Consider the following 17247-nt stretch of genomic DNA (forward strand, 5'->3'; position numbering starts at 1 on the left):
TAAACGAATGTAATCCTTTTTGTCGACAGGCTGTAGCATAAAACATGTGAAATGTGAAGGCATTTACTGTAGCGATTGGAGATGTGACCATTATGGGACTGGGTAGTTTTTTAATCGGTTTTGTCCAGGACAAATCATATAAAGAAAATAACCCGATCTAAAGTCACTCTATTGTTTCTAACACTTGAGGTGCAGATTAATAAAAATGCTGTGGACTAAAGATATTGGTGTCCAAAGATTAAAAAAATATATCTCTATTTTGAAGTAGATATTAATCTTTAAGGCTTCATGACGCACCTAACAACTACAGCTTAGTATGAATATTTAATCATTCTAAGAGTTTAGACAGTTTAATAAAATAACTGATGTATGTAAAAAAGTTTCCCAATTTATCCCTACAATCACTATTTGACCACAGGTTGACAATAGAAGGTTATACATGAAGTTAATGTACATTGTCTGTCTTCATTAAAGACTTATCTTTATGAATGATCCAATTTTGGGGGGTTTAATTTACTCTAACCATTCCAAAAACACTTTGTACTCTATTAAAAGTAACTGCTAGGAAGGTGTGTGCAGCCATCTTGAGATCTCGACTAAAACTTGTACTGTAATACTTACGTCCTCCAACAGAGGGGAGAAGACAAGCATAGGATTTGCTACAGCCGTGCTTTTGAGAATTATTCATGTCATACATGGTACAGAAAAACAAGGTCAGGAAATATATTCCCTTGTAATGTAATCTGTTTCTCAGATTTCTGAAACGTTTACCTCCTCTATAAATTATGGTCTGCAGACTAATCGTACGACATCGCCAGTGAAAACCTGGATGTTGAGGATGTAGTCGTCCTCATAACATTTGATGCAGCAGCAGAGATAAAAAGAACATGTAATCTCAAACAGACTTTCCCTTTGTGTGGGACGCAGCATTAACCTGCCAATCAATCCCACATCCACAACCATGCTTGGCCCTCAGACACCAACCCACAGACACGTTACAACACTCCTGCCTTGCCACCCCCCGCCGTCACCCACCCCGAGGATTAGCCCCCTGCCCCCACATCTCTGGACACTACCTCTTGCCCTATTATCACATTTGATCCACACCTACCCCCCACCTCTGCCCCTTTGCTTATTCCTCCCTCCCACATGCACCACCAGCAAGGCATGCCCCCTTTTCTTTCACCACTCTCATGGAGAAGAAGAGGAGGATGAAGAGCCGGGGGCTTTCATGGGGAACAATCTGCCAGGGAGACGAAGAATGAGCGGGCACTCAATTAAGGGCTGCCCATTGAGCCTGCGGGGTGAGCCTGAATGTGGGCCCCTCCAAAGGAATGGAGTCCTATGAATAGATTGTGGGCCTTCATGAAATATTAAAGAGCGGACGGATTTCCCACAATATTTGTACACCTCGCTTTGTGGGGATTTCTCCCTCCATTGAGCCTGAAACTGTTAACACATCCGCTCTGAAGCCCAGTCCTCAGACTGAACTAAGGAGCACACGGTCCAGGCATCAAACGCTCCCCACCCTCTACTTACTCTTCTATCTCTTTCCTTTTGTCTTCCACTTTCTTCTCTGGCCTCTCTGCCCTTCGCATTGTCCTGGAGGGCTCTGCAGCAGTTTTAATGACCACCTGTTCATTCTCCAGCTCTGGCTGCCACCACTCGCCAGGCCAAGCTCTGCTATTGTTGGGTCAGGTCGGTAGCTGCTGAGACCTTATCTCCACTTTCATTAGCGCGTCGGCCAAAAGAACGTGGGCAGGTATAAAGCGCCATGACACAATTTTACTGGTTCCTAGAGTTCTTTTACTAAATGTTTACTCCATCTGAACATAAAATGCAGTTTTAAATTTTCTGCTATTTCTTGTTGGGTTATTTTGTAAGATGTTTGAATATTCGGTGTTACAGCAGCATGCCTGGGAAGACATCATTCATGAAATGTTTATGTTACTCCAGTGCTCTTTGCTCTTAATTTGTGTCACTTGAATTTTCTCTCATTTTGTTACACTGTGCCGATATTGCATTATTCGAATTAAGTTGTGAACAAATGTAAAGGAGCAATTGTTGAAGGAGAAGTGTTCAGTTTTCAAAAACTTGTAGAAAAGCAAATCTAGAAAAGTGCATCACGTATTTGTGTTCTTCCCCTTTTACTCTGATACTAAATTAAACCTTGTGCAACCAGATTTTACTAACTAAATAGAGTTTTCTCCAATGGTGGGTCTCAGTGTAAATGCATTTGTACCGTGAATGTGTCAGAGGTTTACTAGAGAACATTACTGAACCATCACATCTTAGGAGGGGGATTCTATCGACAACTATTAGTCCTAGTATTTATGAATGGCTGGCAAGATGAAAGCCACTATTGAAAGAAAGATATAAGTTCTGTTTGAAATTTGTCACAAACCACATTGGGGACACATCAAATATGTAGAAAAAGGAGCTTTTTAGCCTGTATACAATGTTCTATGTGTGTTCAAAAAATTTCCCACTGCACCCTGAATCATCATCTGGTTGGTGTAACATGGAGGTGACAGCATCATGCTGTGGGGATGTTTTCCCTCAGCAGGGACGGGGAAGCTGGTTAAAGTCAATGGAAAGATGGATGGAAGGAAAACTTGACAGAAGCTCCTAAGGTTTTGAGACTGTTGCTGATATTCACCCTCCATCACAACAGCATCAACATTAAACATGCAGCCAGGGCTTAGACCAAAGTCTGTTCCTGTTCTAGAGTGGCCTATTCAAAGTCCAAAGGCGAGAAACTGAGGAAGTGTAGTCAAACTTGAAAATCACTATCTGTCTGACTTCAGCTTCAGTTTTTATTCTGCAACAAAAATGGGAAGGTTTTTTATTTTTCAATATTTGCCAAAAAAAAATTACATCCTTTTATCAATTTCATCCCACACTACGACTTTGCACTATTTTATGTTCTCTGAGACTAAACATGGGAAGGTTGAAGGAGTGTGAAGACTTTGTTCATTTGACATAAAACACAGGAAACAGTCATTGAAGACAATAATATATTGTAATTAAACTGTTTTGTCTAATGTAACAGATTAAAGACTTCCTGTGTGCGCTGTGATCTGCAAATTATAACAATCCTTTTCCAACCATTATACAGTGAGCTCAGCTCATTGGTTTATTAGAAGCTAATCATTAACCTGATTGATTCGCTTCTAATCAATCAGGCTTTTTACGTTAAGACTGTTTATGCTAGTTTGCCCTTCACAGTTTCACAAAACTGGTGGTGGATTATCCAAAGATTTTATTTTATTTTTTTACTTGCCCCCAATAAAGCAAAAGACATCTGCAAGACCACAACCACATAAGTCCTGTCTTTACTGGCTTTACTGAGAATATTCAGAAATTCTAGTATCTAAATGGCTTCATATAGTCACAAGCAAGGTATTATCTTTCCTTTTTGGGATTTGAATTTCATAAATTGGATTTTTCTGTTTGTTTTGGGCTATATTTGGAGTTTAAGAGGGAGTCTGCAGTTTCGTATGAGGTGGCAGAATACCCTATGAGTCAATCCAGTTGACTTCCAGCTGGGCAGCACATTAAAGAGCGGGTCACTTGGCCTGTCCTCCGTATGTCATGGTCTGGGGTCCAGGTTGTCTGTGTAGTCCTAGCACATGAGGGCAGCAGGGTGGGGGGTTTGGAGACTCTTTAAGGGGTTGTGCAGCCAATACGTCAGCATTTTAGGAGGACGGGCCCTGGGATGAACACTGCAGGAGGAGCAGGGGGAAGATTCTCTAAAGAGAAATCAACTTTTCTCAGTGTTTTCTGACCTGTGCTGCATGTCTTCCCATCCTGATTACTCTCCCTCCTCTCTCCTGTCTCTGACAGATTGATTCGCTGGCTCAATTGTTGTTTTATGTCTAACCGCGGCATCTTTGTCCCACCCACTCATTTCACTACAACCTATTTTCTATTTGAACTCAATTGAGACTCGCCGCTTTGTTTTTCCGTCATCTTCTCCCCATCAAAGTCTCTCATGAAAAAAGTTGGTAAGGAGGACGAAGGGGCCGGGGACGAGACAAATCTGTTTGGCTTTTACCCCACACAATGCTTCTCATTTGAATTTCCCCATATATTGCTGGTCACCAGTCTGAATGGTGCCCCTGATGAAGTGTTGTTTTTGTGGCTCTTCACATGAATCCCAAAGACCCCTTGGTGACATTTTACTCCCGTCTTTGACTTCAAAGCTGTATGTTAGGGGACGCGATGGGATGGAGGGCCGAGATGTTACCAGGTCCACCGCTGGATGTTGTTTACCAAACCTGTCACACCCCCACCCGTTTAGGAGCATTTAAACTATGTAGTCCCCACAGCGCCAAACACAAAACATTTTTCAAGCACCAAAGTGCTTTCAGGGTAAGAAGATCCCTTTGTTTTGATGATCTTTATGATGGGATACTCCCTGCAGGGCATCAATCCCATAAAGGATCATTTTTAGTCATTGTGTTTGATGTCTGAGGTCATGGTATAAGGTCATGATCGGCATAAATCTACTCCAATTCCACATGAATGACAGTCCTTCTTGCATGCCTTTTTTCTGGCTCAGAGCAACTACATAAAGCACATTTGAAATAAAAATTGACGTTGGGCTTCAGATTACAAATGTAAAACAACTGAGTCAGTCATTTTGCATAGGATTTCAGATTTATTAAAAATAAAACTCTGTGAGATAAAACAATTCCCCAAGGAGCACTAAAACTAAAGTTATTTCTGCTCTAAGAGGTGATGTTAAGTTGCACTTTGCTGCCCCCTTCTGACAGAATTTTTAAAAACACTTTAGTAAAACTGCCTTTTATTATTGAAGACTTCTTGTCTGGAGAAAGTTAAAAAGTTAAGAAAAATGATTGTGTATTGTTATACATGCAACATAAAATCAAAAAATTTAAAAGAGGCTGCTGCTTTATAAGTCATTACGAAGTCAGAGTCGGGGATTATTTATGATTATGGGATTCAATATATTAATTTGATCTCAAATATTTAAAATTATAAGTTTGAAAACACAGAAGTATGATTTATTTTCCTCATGACGTCGAATGTCACGTCAGGAATACATATGTTAGTGGAGGGCATTGCTCATGTAATTAATTTGTGAATTTAACATCAATGTAATTGCGTGTCTATCGAATTCGACGCATTAAGTATTTTTTATGTAGTAAGGAACTGATGAACAGTCATGTGAACTTTTACTTTGCCTCCAGCACTGAGTTCTCATAATTATCTTGGCTGCTAAGAACATTCTGGCGCATTACCGCCACCTATCGGCGCAGAATGTAAATGCATCAATGTTACCGGTGTGCTAGAAATGAGGGAATCGAGAAAGGTTCTGAATACACAATTATTTCTGTAATTTACTAATTAGATAAAAAATTCAAGCCCTTACATATAGATTGATCAGGCACATCATTAGGAGCAGCTTTACAGCCTCACGTGCAATAAAGCAGCACTGATCTCTAGAAGAATTTGAACCACTAGCTTGTTTATTGGTTTCAAGAATTTCATGATGGACAAAACCTGTGAGGTCTCGCAAAATTTTTGGCTGTAAAAAACACCAAAATGGTTGCATAAGAATTTCTAAACTACCAAAGGTTTCACTGAGGACTGTAGGTGTCATAATCTGGGGGGTGGAAAGAAGAACTCATCATGCAACCCTCCCCCTGCAGAAGGAAAAGCATGTAAAAACCTGTTTAAAACGCTTAGACAATCTTGTGAAACACTAAGAACATAGTCTGGTAGATGAGGCTAAAGCTTTTTTGTGTGGGTGCAATGAAACAAGTCAGAGGTGGGAACATTAGAATGCACTGGGCCTGGTTTTCAGCATTTGTGTTTCACAAGTAAAATGACTTACTGATCAAAGTAGTTTTTTAATAATTTTCTAAAAGTATCTAAAGTATCCTATGTTCCAGAGGAATAAAAATGTGAACAAGGCCTTGAAGTTGGTTAGCCCAGTCTATTGAAGTGCTTCTGGCTCTAAGCCAGCGTTTTATATTCTCCTGCATCCATCCATCCATTGGCTGCACTCTCTTATCCTTGCAGGCTGGTGTGTGTAACAATGCTTTCTCTTTTTTTAACCCTAACTCCACAAGATGGCGGCAGAGAGCACCGGACGCTATTTGTGAGTTAAAGGTACACCAGTTATTTGGGGTCCAGGTGGAGAATTATGCATCACTGCAGCATTGCTGAGCACAACACTAACATGTAGAGTGCTTCATAACGCAGTGCATTGTTTATTTAAAAGATAGGTCAGATGTCTAATTTTTTGTCTTCATCAGGAAACAATCTGTTTATCTTGTGCATTTTTTCTGTTTCTTGAAAGCTATGCGGTTTGCCCTGGCGATAAACTCAGCATTAAGTGCCTACTTGTGTTTTTTGAAAGTTGGGGGGTGGAGACATTTTTAGTTTAATCTGATGGAAGCTGAAAATACTGCCAAGTAAAGTGAAATAAAATTTTGTAAAAGCCTGAGGCAACATGCATTTGTTTAGGCTTGAACCGTGTCTTTTGTTATCTTACAAATGCAATCTCACTTCAGTTGAGTGTGTCTCCTGACAAGTGGGAGAGGCTTTGAGTTAGAAATCATTTGTCAGTGTGCTGTCACAATCATTGCTGCTGGCTCAGGCTGGCCTCTGTATTCCCAGCTGTTCCGTGGAAAAGAGGTGAGAACGTACACGTAATGATCCGGCAGATCTTTGCATAGACAGCCTTAAAGTTGGGGCACGTATGTGGCAGCAGGCTGAACCTGCGAGAGCCAAACCAGGCAACCAGGGCACAATCATTTCCCCTGAGCAGCAGTAACAGGGTTCAAAATCCAAATCGGAAACTAGTTCTAGCATTCTGGGGAAAATATTATAATATTTAATATTTTGTTTGTTTTATTTTGATGAGACGATTTTAGCTTCTACACAGAAGGCTGCCTGAATTTTGCTTTCAAAATGTCAGTGGAAAAAACAAAGTGTAATCTTTGCAATCCATCACTCAGGAATCCATGTTGACTTTATCTTGGCAGAAAAGTTATTTTGAGAAACGACAACAGATTGACACAATGTTATTTTCGCCACAAACCCCATAAGCTGATATCTTTCTCAGCTGTAAAGGCCAACAAGACAAAACGCTCACTGGAGGAAAAGCTTGCAAGTAGAAGATAGACTGGAGGTATTTAGAGTGAACCATGAAATTAAACGGATTTACAATATGTGCTAAAAGTATTCATATTGCTTAAACTTTTACACATTTTGTCAAGCTACCACCATTTTTAAGTGATAGATCAGCATAATTATGCACCACAAAAGAACTGAAAATAACTGGTTTTCAATTTCACTTGTATGCAGCCACCTTTACTGAGATACCACTAGATAAAATCTAGGACAAACAACAGCGTCCATGAGTAAATAAAGGCACTTTCTGAGGAGTCTGATCTTCAGAAAGTGAAGATCAAACTTCACTTTTGGAAGAAAGTGAAGTGTCACTTTTATGCAAGAGTGACAAGAAGAAAGCCATTTCTTATTTTCTGTAAAGCCAAAAACAAATGTGTCTACAGTCCACAGACAGCAGTGAAGGGACAAAGCAAGGATGATGAAGAAGGCAGGATGACAATGGAACTTTCTGCTCCACAAGCAGTGAGTTATGTGGTGTTGAGGAAGACTATTACTAAGTTAGCTTAATTTGGAAAAAGCTTGGCTCTCTTCCTTATGGTCCCGGTTACCTGGCTCTTCCGGCAGGGCAGCGTGTGGCAGCAAGAACAACGATGCGTGATGACGTCACAGAATTACAAAGTTTAATCTCACAACAAGCAACGTATGAGTTAACAAGAAAACTGCAGAGTTACAGAGACATACATTCTTTACCTGAGACAAAAGAATTAAAAGAATAATGGACAAAGAGGGACAAAGACGCGTCTTTGGAGAAGGCTGATGCAAAACAGGACAGCTTTCTGACTTATTATCACTGCGTTCGATTTCTTATAGTAAAGGCGTTCCTCTCCTTGTTAATGTATTCAATCAAGGCGTAGCTCTGTATGACCAATTAGAAGTTACCTTGGAGGCTCATAAAAACTTAGAGCCTCCCTAATTTACGCAAAAGATCAAAGGCCATTTGGTCTCTAGAAGAACAATGGAGCAAGCAGCTGCGTCCTGGTCTTCCGTTCCCCCGGGCCATTTGGGCAAACAAAAGCATAAAACAAGACTTCACAGATACCTGTGAAATTCGGAGTGTCTCCTTCACAAAGTTAAGCTCAGTCAAAGATTATCTTCACAAACCTAATTCTGGTCTACAGCATTCAGCATTTTCCAAAGATTTAAGTCCTTGCTTTATCACATAAAATCAACAGCACAAAATGAGGTAAAATCCCTTTCTAACCCATACTAAACAACACATTTTCATTAAACACATTTTCAATGAAACGCTTTCCATTTGATTCAGATATTATCATAGACAGTACAATTTTCAAATACATTCAGCATTCACCATTCTAAACTTAGATAATACACTTTGGTTAAAAACTTGCTATTAATACTTAGAAAATTGTTAGTGATCTCAACATTCTATGTTGTATTTTAGTTCAAACCCTGCCAGATGTGGTTCTAAAAAACCTTTGATGTTCTGTGAACCATACAGGCTTCTGCCCTGCAATAGATGCTAATTTCGTGGCTTCCTGAGCCCTGATAACAATACTAAAAGATCTCCTTTGATCTGCATCTAGTTCCTGACCTTTGACATTTACTCTGGTGGATAATTTCCTGTAAATTCTTCACAGAACATCTGTTTAAAACTAAGAAATTTATACAACATAGAATGTTCAAGATACCTTTTACACATGAGATAAAATTAACTGTTTAAAGCATTAGAAATAATCATTTTTCTTAACAGTCCCCCTTTTGAGATCTTCAAAAAAGATCTCAACAAATAAATTCATCAAGGCTTCAAATAGAGGAACCAAAAACTATGTAGTAGTCGAACTTATATAGTACACTCAATTACATATCAGTAGCCAAATTATATAACAGTCCCCCTTTTTAAATAGAGCCTCCCAGCTCCACAACTCTCTCATCAGCAAGACCACAAAAAACATCTGATAAAGGGGAGGAGGAGGTGGGCCACTGCGTCTCTCCTCACTGAAACTGTAAGAAGACTTACACTGCCCATCCATGTGTCTGAAGCCGAACTCCATCATCCGAACCTGTCAAATGGAAACCTGTGCCAACCCACAATTTCAATACTTACCCGTTGAACCACAAAATTTCAACCAATTAAATCAAAGAGGAAAACATACCTATGAGTTTAAAAATATGACAAATCATAAAACTCCATAATCACCATAGAACTAAAACACAGTACAAACAACAGCTCAAAGCATAAAATGCAAAAATCATAAACACATAAAATTACAAAACACTTTTTCTTGTTCTTTTTATCACAATAAAATATCCTTCAATAGTCCGTGGAAAAATACGAATTCTTCGTCAAGAAATGACCAAAAATATGCGCAAAAAAACGAGAGTTCGCAATAAACAAGAAAACGCAAGAAAAATTAGTGAAGCTGATGATGATCCTCCTGTATCCATATCCGTCGTCTTCCCGTCGTAATACAGCTCAGTCGACTAACTGAGCGTCCGTTGCTCTACTGAAAATCGGATTATTATGCCTCATTTCAGTGAGATTCTTTTAAAAACAAAAGATGAAATCTCCTTTCCTTCGGACTTGCAAGACATTAGATCCGGATTATTATGCCTATTCCGAGCCCTTTAAGCCTCAGATCTCAGAAACATGAAGTGGTCGTGGCAGAACTCCCTGCTACACTTCTTCTCGGGACAGTAGATCCACGTCTGCTTCTGGCCGTGCCTGGCTGTGCTCCTCAACTGAATCTTGATGCTGCAGGTCCTCCTGTATCACTCGGAGCGCGCGTTGTGGCTCCTCGGCTGCCGTGCACTGACTCCAATGGAACCAGGTGTCTCCTTTCCCCCAGTCGATTCCTGGAACTGGACCTGAACCTGGACGTTCCTGTTTCGTCTGGTATTTCGCGAATTCCGCCGCCAAAATCTGTAACTCGGTAAAAAAAATCTTTATGAGACAAATGTGCAAGTTCACCTGTCCATCCGGGCACCCGAATCCCAGGTCCTGGAAAAATCCGGCCGGTCTGGAACTCGAATGGAGATAACCCTGTTGTTTGATTAATAGACATTCGAACAGACATCAAAGCAATAGGCAAAGCATCCACCCAGTTTGATTTAGTATGTGCACATACTTTGGCCAATTTCTGTTTAATAGTTTGGTGTAGTCTCTCAACTTGTCCTTGTGATTCGGGATGATATACTGTACCGAAAGAATGCTTCAATCCGAGCAGCTGCTCCACTTTCTGCAGATCATGGTTCCTAAAATGAGTGCCGTTATCTGATCTCACCTTCTCTGGAAATCCATGGGCGGAATGTAATGGTTGATCAGACACTTTATGACAGTTTTGCTGTCCTCCTTTTTTGCTGGCCACGCCTCAGGCCAGCCCGAGTATGCATCCACACACATTAATACATACCTGTATCCTCTAACGGGTGTTATCATGTCTGTAAAATCAATAATAATTTCCTTACCCGGTTGTGTAGTCCACGGGAAATGTCCCACTGGTGGCCTAATAGTTGGTTTTGCATTGTGTTGTCCACAAATTTCACATGTTTTCACATGATCCTTGACCATGTCCCTCAAAAATGGATGCCACCAGTGCTCTAGATTTTCCAACATCTGCGCAATACCTACATGTCCGAGTCCGTGAGCTTCCTGAAAAACCTAGATTCTCATATTTGGAGGGAGAATTACTTTACCATTTGGTCCCCGCCAGAGTCCTTCATTGCAGACGGCCCCTCTTGCATTCCAGACTGACTGTTCCTCAGGTGATGCGCCTTTCTGATGAGAAATAATTTTTTCAAGGTGATTTTGTTCGATCTGCTCAAGTTCACTACTCACCATCACAAGAGAAGACGGGTATCCAGCTGCCCTCTTAGCGGCCTCATCCGCTGCCGCATTTCCCGCTGCAACTCTGGTCTTACTCTGATCATGTCCTTTGCATTTAATCACAGCAACGGATCGAGGCAACAATAATGCCTCCGCCAATTCTTTCATTTCAGTTTCATGTTTTATGGGCTTTTGTGCTGCAGTTATAAATCCTGCTCTGAGCCACTGAGGGAGTTCCACATGTACAGCGCTAGCCACATAAGCTGAATCACTGTAAAGATTCACCCTCATTCCCTCAGCTAGTTTCAGAGCTTCAACCATTGCTTTCACTTCTGCTCTCTGTGCCGATTGGGCACCCTGCAGCTGTTCTGCCTTCAAAACACGAAACTCACTGCCCAAGTCTTCCACTATCGCATATGCTGCTCTCAATCCGTCTGTGTCATGTTTAAAACAGCAACCGTCTGTATAAAAGTTTTTCACATCCTCACCTCCTAAAGGAGAAGCTTGTAGGTCAGGTCTTATCTTTTCCTCCGTCTGTACTAATTCCTCACAGTTGTGTGGCTGTCCATCTTGCATTCTGTCAGCCATATTCACTCCACTGTGTACAAAAGTTATATTCGGTGATTCCAGAATTTTGCTCAATTTTTGTTGTCTCAATGTAGTTAATGTGAAATGTTGTGAATTCACATATGCCACCACACTGTGTGATGTCATAACCTGCAATGGATGACCCATCACAATGTGTGCTGTTTTTTGAATCATTTTTCCTACACCTGCTGCATGCCTTGTACATGCAGGATGTCTTTTCTCCATCGGATCCAACATTGCGCTGACATATTGGAGGATTCTTCTATCACCTCCAATTTTCTGAAACAAAACAGCATTTACCGTCAATGTTGTTACTGAAACATCCAAATAAAAAGGCGAAGCATAGTCTGGGATAGCCAACTGGGCAGCAGCAGCCAATTGTTGTTTCAGAGAGATAAAAGCATCTTCAGCCTCCACATTCCAAGTCAGAGCATTGTTGAGCTGACGAATCCCATGCTCCCTGACCAATGCCCGTAAAGGGTCTGTCAGACCAGTATAGTTAGGAACATAGTTCCTACTGTAACCAGTCAAACCAAGAAAGGACAACATTTCCTTCACTGTGCGTGGTTTAGGGTGAGCGAGAATAGCAGATTTGTGACTGGCAGACATCTGAGTGCCAGTCGCAGTGATAATCCGCCCCAAGAAAGAAACCTGCTTCCTAGCAATTTGCAATTTAGATCTACTCACTTTAAAACCCCTGTCAGCCAGGTGTGAGAGTAAACGCCGCGAAGCCTCAATACAAGACTCCAAGGACTGCGCCGCCAGCATGAGGTCATCCACATACTGAATCAAAGTCACACCGTCTGGTAACAAACAGTCTGCTAACTGCTGTTTCAAAACCTGATTAAAGAGCCCTGGGGAGAGAGCAAAACCCTGAGGCACACGCGTATATCTCAGCCGCTGACCCCTGTAGGTGAAGGAAAACACATCCCTGCATTCCTCAGCCAATGGGAGACAAAAGAAAGCGTTAGCAAGATCTACACAAGAGAACCAAGTCTGAGAGGGATCAAGGTTAGTTAGCGCAACATGGGGATTTGGTACTGGCACCGTAGGGGTCAATAAAACAGAATTAATTGCCCGGAGATCATGTGCCATGCGGTATTTACCCGTTCCTTTCTTTTCGACTGGTAAAATAGGAGTGTTCCAGGGAGAGGTGGAAGATTCTAACACACCAGCCTCCAGAAGACCCCTAATAGTTTCTGCTATTCCTTCCTCTGCCGCCCGCCTATGAGGATATTGCGACCTCCAAATAGGAGGGCCTGGTCGTAAATCAAAAGTGACAGGTGCAACATCAACAAGCCCCACATCCGTAGGACCTGTTGCCCACAAACATTCAGGGAGAGAAGCCAACATAGCAGCTGCAGTTGGATGATCAGTCAACTCCCTGCCATGGTGCCTAGGAAGTTGAAGATGTTGCAAAACTACAGAATCCACAGCCGAACACTTTATCCTGTAGGTGTTTGTAGAAGGAGAGAAAAAGAGGTCTGCACTAACAGTTGCCTGCCAATCAGAAACTGCCAGGGAGCGCTTTACCACTCCCCCTAATTCCATGGCCTGGTGGCCAGGATGGAGAGCCAAAGAAATATGTGGAACAGCTTCATCCTGCATTTTATACCAAAACAACTGATCATGAGTCAGATTAACAGCTGCAGCCACACCCTCCGGTGCCACATAAATGTCCTGTGAAAATACAGTCCAGTCTCTACCTGCTAAATGTGTCTCAAACTGCTCCTGAAACCATTCGGTCTGGTCTCGGTCATAAAACAAAGTAACATGGGGCAGATCAGGAGTGGGGCCATACGGAGCGAGTGCTTGAATCCAGGGCTTCCAAAGCAGAAAACAAGACAGGATCCCAGCATGGTCAGTCTTTTCCGGCTGTAAAAGGCCCCAGTATATGTCAGCCAGATGTTCCTCGGCTTGTTGTAGCAAAAACTGTCCATGGGTGTATACTGGAGAACAGGCATGGGAAGATCCATCAGGAAAAGTGACAAGTAATCCATCAGGTCCACACAAAATTGTCGCCCCCAGAGCAATCAACAAGTCCCTCCCTAATAAGTTCACGGGAGATGAGGGGGAGCACACAAATGGATGTGTCACTTTCTGTCTGCCCACAACCGTGTGCAGAGGCGTGGAGATTGGCAGAGTCTGTTTCACCCCAGAAAAACCAACCACTGATATTGTCCGATCAGAAAGTTTATGTGAAGGCATGACAGCATTCATGGTGGAATATGTTGCCCCTGTATCCACCAGAAATGGCAATGTTTGTCCATCAACTGTCACATCAATCAGAGGGTCTGCCAGCACCCCCTGACACAGGTTCCTCGCCGGGGTGTGTCAATATTGGCCAGCCTGAAAATATTGTCCAGGGGCTTGCGGAAGTAATGCAGCATTCGGAGGTTGTTGCAGGTCCGGGAACGCATCATCTGGTGCATAGTGAGGGCACTGTTGAACCCAGTGACCCCCTTCTCCACAATAAAAACACCTGTCTCTGCGACGTCCACCCCTTCCTCGCGCGCCCAACAACGCAGGCATTCCTCGTCTGCCCCCACGCCACCCTGGAGAACCAGACCGAAAACGTGGAGCTGACATATTGGGACCAGGATGTGACACCGGAACAGGAGCCCATGCAACAGCTGTTAACATAGCTTTAGCCTCCTGTCGTTCCTGTTTTGCAAGACTAAGCTTCTGTCTAGCTTCACCTAATTGAAGCTTCAATAATTGATTCTTAAGATCTTCCTGCTCCTTCTCCTTCTTCCTCTCCTCATCCTGAGAAATCTGCAAATTATGCAACAAATGCAGCTCCCACTTTGCATGGTCACAAGATCTTAACTCCGGGTTATTCCTCATTGAAGCAGCGACAGAGGTAGGGACACCATTTAAAACAGCTTGGCGGAAATGTTCCCTCAACAATGTATGAACAGCTGGATGAACCCCTGTTTGACGTCTCCAGATATCTATAGCTTTATCCAAAAATACTTTGGGGTGTTCTTTAGAATCCCATAAAAATTTAGGAATAGCTGAGAGAGACACAGGGGGAAATATATCCCTTAAGGCCGCACCCACACGAGTCAGAAGAGCTGAAAGAAGCGTGTCATCAGGGAAATCCACAGTACCAGCAGTCAGTTCGACGTCACGACAATTTGTTGTCGTTGTGGAACGACGTAAAATTGCTCTAAAATCTCCCAAGGCTAATGTTAACCCCCCTGTCAGTGAATCTAGTGCATGTAACCAAGGAGTAGCACCGTCCACCAAAGATGGTAACTTATCAACAAGGGTCTGTAGATCCCCAAAAGAGAACGGCTTATATTTATGACCCTGTGGAGAAACTACTAAAGGCATAATATTATGAGATGGGCTCACAGCACGTGCTGACCGAGCCCCCGAGTCAACCAATACTTCTGACAGGCGGTCATCATAATCGTCCACATCACATGGCACGTTATCCTCCAGTCGTGAAAGACGTTCCTTAAAAGCAGCAGCAACGGGAGGGACGTCCCTTGAGCGTGGTGCACTCACAGGAGAAGGGGACGGCCCAGTCCCCCTTTTCTGCACGTCAGATAGGTGACGCCCATCTCTATGCAGCCTCGGGGGGGAGGAAAACTTCACAGCATCTTTCAAATGTGGGGGAGAAATCAAAGAGTCATCCCCAATAAACGGGGCCGCCTCAACAAGACGGCCCACCAGTCTCAAATCCACATTTAGTTGTACCTCCCCCTTTTCCTCCTCCCCAGAGGCAGAGGCACCCGCAGAGGCGGGGCTGCTGGGTCGATGTGTAATTTGACCCACACTCGGAGAAGCCGCGTGAGGAGGGAGCGAAAAACAAAGTTTTTCACGCTGGACCCGATCAGCCATAGGAAGACTATCAGAAACAGAGCGAAAATCAACTCGGGATGGCGAAAGTGAAGTCATTAAATCGGGTGTCTCCTTTACCGCAGGAGCAATAGAACTTGGAGGAGGAGCTCTCCGAAGATCCCATTCCGCCATACCCATACGAACATCTAATACTGGATACAACCCCGAGGAAGAGGGATTGTCATCATTATAAGGGGGCGGAAGAGGAGGAACAGTTGGACAAAGTGGCTGTTTAGGCTGTTCAGAGCACACCTCCGGACAATCCACGTGTATGTGAAATGAGTCCGAAGGCTGTTTCACCGACCCCTTCTTAAAAAGATGATCGGTTCCTTGCCAACCCACGAGAAGTTTAGCCCACAACTGTCTGTTACGTTCCGCCTTCTCTAACTTTTTACGCAGTGATTTCCGGCGAAACAGATTAGCTACGTCCCTGTCTATACGCACCGCATCCCTGTCCGCCAAAGCTTGCTTCAAACAGGCATTCAAAATTAAACCCAACGGCTTCTCAGCAGTGAAAAGTTCATCCCGTTTACAGACTGCATGTTCCAACATGCTTTTCAATTCATCCGCCGTCACATCAAGCGAATTCAGACCAAGCTGTTGGTCATAGATAGTAATTAAGTCAGCAATCTGTTCCCGCAGAGTTTTCCACGGACCGGAACCGTAATGGCGAGCAGCGTCAACTCCTCGCAACGCCGTCTCCATAATAAGAATACAATACAATTCAACAAAAACCAACTCAAATCAGCACACACAGCGCCTTTCAAACACAGCGTTCCACACCGCTCACACCGCACAGCTGACCGAAACACGCACACATACACACACACACAGCTCAGCAGGCACACGCCACACTAAACAACAGCTTAGGTCCGAAATCACCACGGACAAACACAGAAAACACAAAACACACTGACAGACAAATTGAAAAGATAAAGAGGAAAGGAGAAAGAGAAAAAGAAAACTCAGGCGCCGGCAATCAGAATGTATTATTTTCCAAATCACAGTATGAGTCCATTAAAAGGCGATTCAGCCTATTTTATACTATAAGTCCTTAAAAGGCGATCCAACCTATTTTATACTATAAGTCCTTAAAAGGTGATTCAACCTATTCTATACTATAAGTCCACTGGAGACGAGTCTAAATCTCCGGGCCGATTCAGGCCCAAACTACATAATACACAACTTTCACAATTCTTTTCGGAGGCCCAGTCATTTATCCCCCAGGAAAAATTCACAGAAAACCTAGCCTTAAAAACAACAGAGGTAACGTTGGTCCAACTGCCTGGATCAGCCACGATCCACTGTAATGTGTATTTTATCCAAATCTATAAACAACAGACTAAATTTAGAGGTATCCCCACACGTCTGCAGTTTCCAATTCTATGAAGTCATACACAGAAAACAGCCGGCAACACGCGGCACTCAAAACAGAAACAATTAAAGTCTCTTACCAGACCGAAGCGTTCGGGCCGAACCGGGCCAGCGCGCGACACAGCCGCCCTGGAAGACTCCAGAACCTTACGAGCCCCCAAATGTTGAGGAAGACTATTACTAAGTTAGCTTAATTTGGAAAAAGCTTGGCTCTCTTCCTTATGGTCCCGGTTACCTGGCTCTTCCGGCAGGGCAGCGTGTGGCAGCAAGAACAACGATGCGTGATGACGTCACAGAATTACAAAGTTTAATCTCACAACAAGCAACGTATGAGTTAACAAGAAAACTGCAGAGTTACAGAGACATACATTCTTTACCTGAGACAAAAGAATTAAAGAATATAATAAGAGGACAAAGACGCGTCTTTGGAAGGCTGATCCAAAACAGGACAGCTTTCCCTCTTGTCCATTATTCTTTAATTC

The 17247-nt window shown here is 42.8% G+C and overlaps 1 protein-coding gene across 1 annotated transcript; it reads right to left on the bottom strand.

The window, feature by feature from the left end:
- Positions 1-10786: 10786 nt before the first annotated feature.
- On the bottom strand, positions 10787-13759 carry LOC122834334. Its single transcript, XM_044122689.1, has one exon. The coding sequence runs from the start codon at positions 13757-13759 to the stop codon at positions 10787-10789; it is 2973 nt and encodes a 990-aa protein (XP_043978624.1).
- Between the last annotated feature and the right edge of the window lie 3488 nt (positions 13760-17247).

The sequence above is a fragment of the Gambusia affinis genome, linkage group LG01 (genome assembly GCF_019740435.1).
Source record: "Gambusia affinis linkage group LG01, SWU_Gaff_1.0, whole genome shotgun sequence".
Classification (NCBI taxonomy): Eukaryota; Metazoa; Chordata; class Actinopteri; order Cyprinodontiformes; family Poeciliidae; genus Gambusia; species Gambusia affinis.